Below are 2,106 nucleotides of genomic sequence, written 5' to 3'. Positions count from 1 at the left end.
AAGTACATAATATCTTGGTAATATTATGTAGAGTTTTGACTCACAAACTCCCTGATAGGGTTTTGGGGACTCAAGGATCTGCAGACCACACTTTGTTGACCACTGATTTAATCTACCACATGGGTGACTGGCCCTACGTCTTGATAGAACCTGAGGGAATTTTTGTATTTGCTTTTAATGCTTGTAACCGATTGTTTCATCAGGAAAAGACAAGACTGCATTTGTTAGATTCTACTTTTTAAAAATTCAGTTAGTGTATAATATATCTTAGAAATGTTTCCAACCAAAATGTTAAAACAAAACAACCTTTAGAGCTTAAGATTCAGTTGCCCAGAAATTATACTTTATATGTAAGCCACTTCATTTCCTGATAACTTTGCAAAAATAGTTTCTACATTTACATTTTCTGAGGGATGCAGATAGTAAAATATGGGATAAAAGAACTTTTGAAAATGAAAAAGACAAACTATCATCCACATTTTGGATAACTGCTACCCTGTATGCCTCAATTCAAGATGGAGTCAGGGGTCACAGGAGTCAGGGAAGCACGGGTGAAGTATGTAGGAATATAAAAGCTTATAAAGATGACCAGTGAAACTGAGGCAAGAATTTGACAAGAACAGCTCTCTAACTGCAAAAATAGGCAGAGATTTGAGTTGCAAGATAAGACTTGGAGAAGCCACAAAGAGTTTGGCCAGGAGGAGGTGAGGAGGCATAGGCATAAGGTCGACTGCCCCCATCAATGCCTAGTCAGGGGCAAGGATGCAGAGAACTTTACATAGAAATTCTCACTGAAAAAAGGAAAATAAGGCTAGTGCAATTAGACAGCAAATTTATTTCAAGGGCAATGCACTACATAAGAACACTGTATCCTCTCCACTCAGATACTAAATCTTCATATTACCTTTTTTCTCTTCTTCCTCTTCTTCACAAAACTCTGCTAGGGAAAATGCTTCTTTGAGTTGCTGTAATTCAAGCTTTAGAGTCTCTAATTCTTCTCCACTCAGAGAATTAAGGATAGATTTCACCTGAATGGATATAAGACAGTAATAAAAAAGTTATGGGAGTATGAAAAACAAGAAAAACATTCTCAAATGGAAAAGAGACTATAGATCAAATGGAAGTCAAAATTATGAGCTCACCAGCTGGTAAGCTATTCCTTAAGAACCTCAACATAAGAGGCTAGTTATTAGAGAAAGGTTGGGAGAATTTGTACTTCCAAAAATAATATAAGCCAGAAATGTCTGGAAATTATTAGAGCTTAACAATGCCTTAGAAATCAGGGAAAAACGAAATAATCTTGAGTCAATTAAAAGCTAACAGGTAACTGTATACAAATTGGCAGCTTAGGTCAACAGATTTCTTGGCAGCTTAAGCCAAAGAAATTAAAAAAAAAAAAAAAAAAAGACCAAGGTGAAGAAAAATAACAGATGTGCTATTAAGACCTCTTTGTTAATCTGTACTTTTTTGTTTAAATTTAAAGAAATAACATTTGGCTCATTCTATTTTCTGCAATTGGTTCAATCAATCATTAGTTTTTTTGTTTGTTTCACAGTAGTGTTTCCAGAGAGTCTCTCAAGCCTCCATCTGAAATACATTTGATCTCCCAAATGTACAAAGAGAAAAGAAATTACGCAGCATTCTTTTGCTTGAAGACTTTTCCCAGTTGATATTTTGGTTTGGGATTACCTTTATTTCACTTTCTCGGGAAAGCATCTCCAGAGCTTCTAGATGTGAAAGGCCTTGAAATTCATCAAAGAGTAGCCCATAATGAGTTTTCTTCTCTGTTTCCATGGTAACCTCATCGGAGGTCCATAACTCTTCTTTCTCCTTCGCCTCTCGTAAAACCTAAAAAGAGATGGAGGCATTATACTGCAGCTAATAATGAGAGCTCAGGGGTGAGTTTTAAGAGCTGAAGAAAGCAAAGCTGACACAGGTTACGTTACAGAGAACTACCCTTTCATTCCTGGCATTGCAATTCAAATCTGATTGGCTCAGGAGCTGCAGGAAAAAAATGATCACACATAATTTGATCCTAGCCAGTGTAAATAACACTCAAGGAACCAGTTATTTCTCTGAAAGTGGTTTAAACATTAATCTAATAAA

At 36.0% G+C, this 2,106-nt stretch overlaps 1 protein-coding gene across 1 annotated transcript in view; it reads right to left on the bottom strand.

Annotated features, from left to right (window-relative positions):
- Nucleotides 1–2,106, bottom strand: part of FAM114A2 (family with sequence similarity 114, member A2) — a gene marked incomplete at its 3' end in the record, with an annotated part of 93,731 nt that overhangs the window by 73,402 nt on the left and 18,223 nt on the right. The window contains exons 4-5 of the mRNA XM_012653184.1: nucleotides 1,690–1,848; nucleotides 905–1,028 (exon numbers count right to left, since the gene is read on the bottom strand). Of these exons, the coding sequence (XP_012508638.1) occupies nucleotides 905–1,028; nucleotides 1,690–1,848 (283 nt within the window). The remainder of the gene's footprint in view (nucleotides 1–904; nucleotides 1,029–1,689; nucleotides 1,849–2,106) is intronic.

The sequence above is a fragment of the Propithecus coquereli genome, unplaced genomic scaffold (genome assembly GCF_000956105.1).
Source record: "Propithecus coquereli isolate 6110/MARCELLA unplaced genomic scaffold, Pcoq_1.0 Scaffold419, whole genome shotgun sequence".
NCBI classification, from domain to species: Eukaryota; Metazoa; Chordata; class Mammalia; order Primates; family Indriidae; genus Propithecus; species Propithecus coquereli.
The sequence above is the reverse complement of the archived record's forward strand: the minus strand, read 5'-3'. Positions and strand labels throughout refer to the sequence as shown.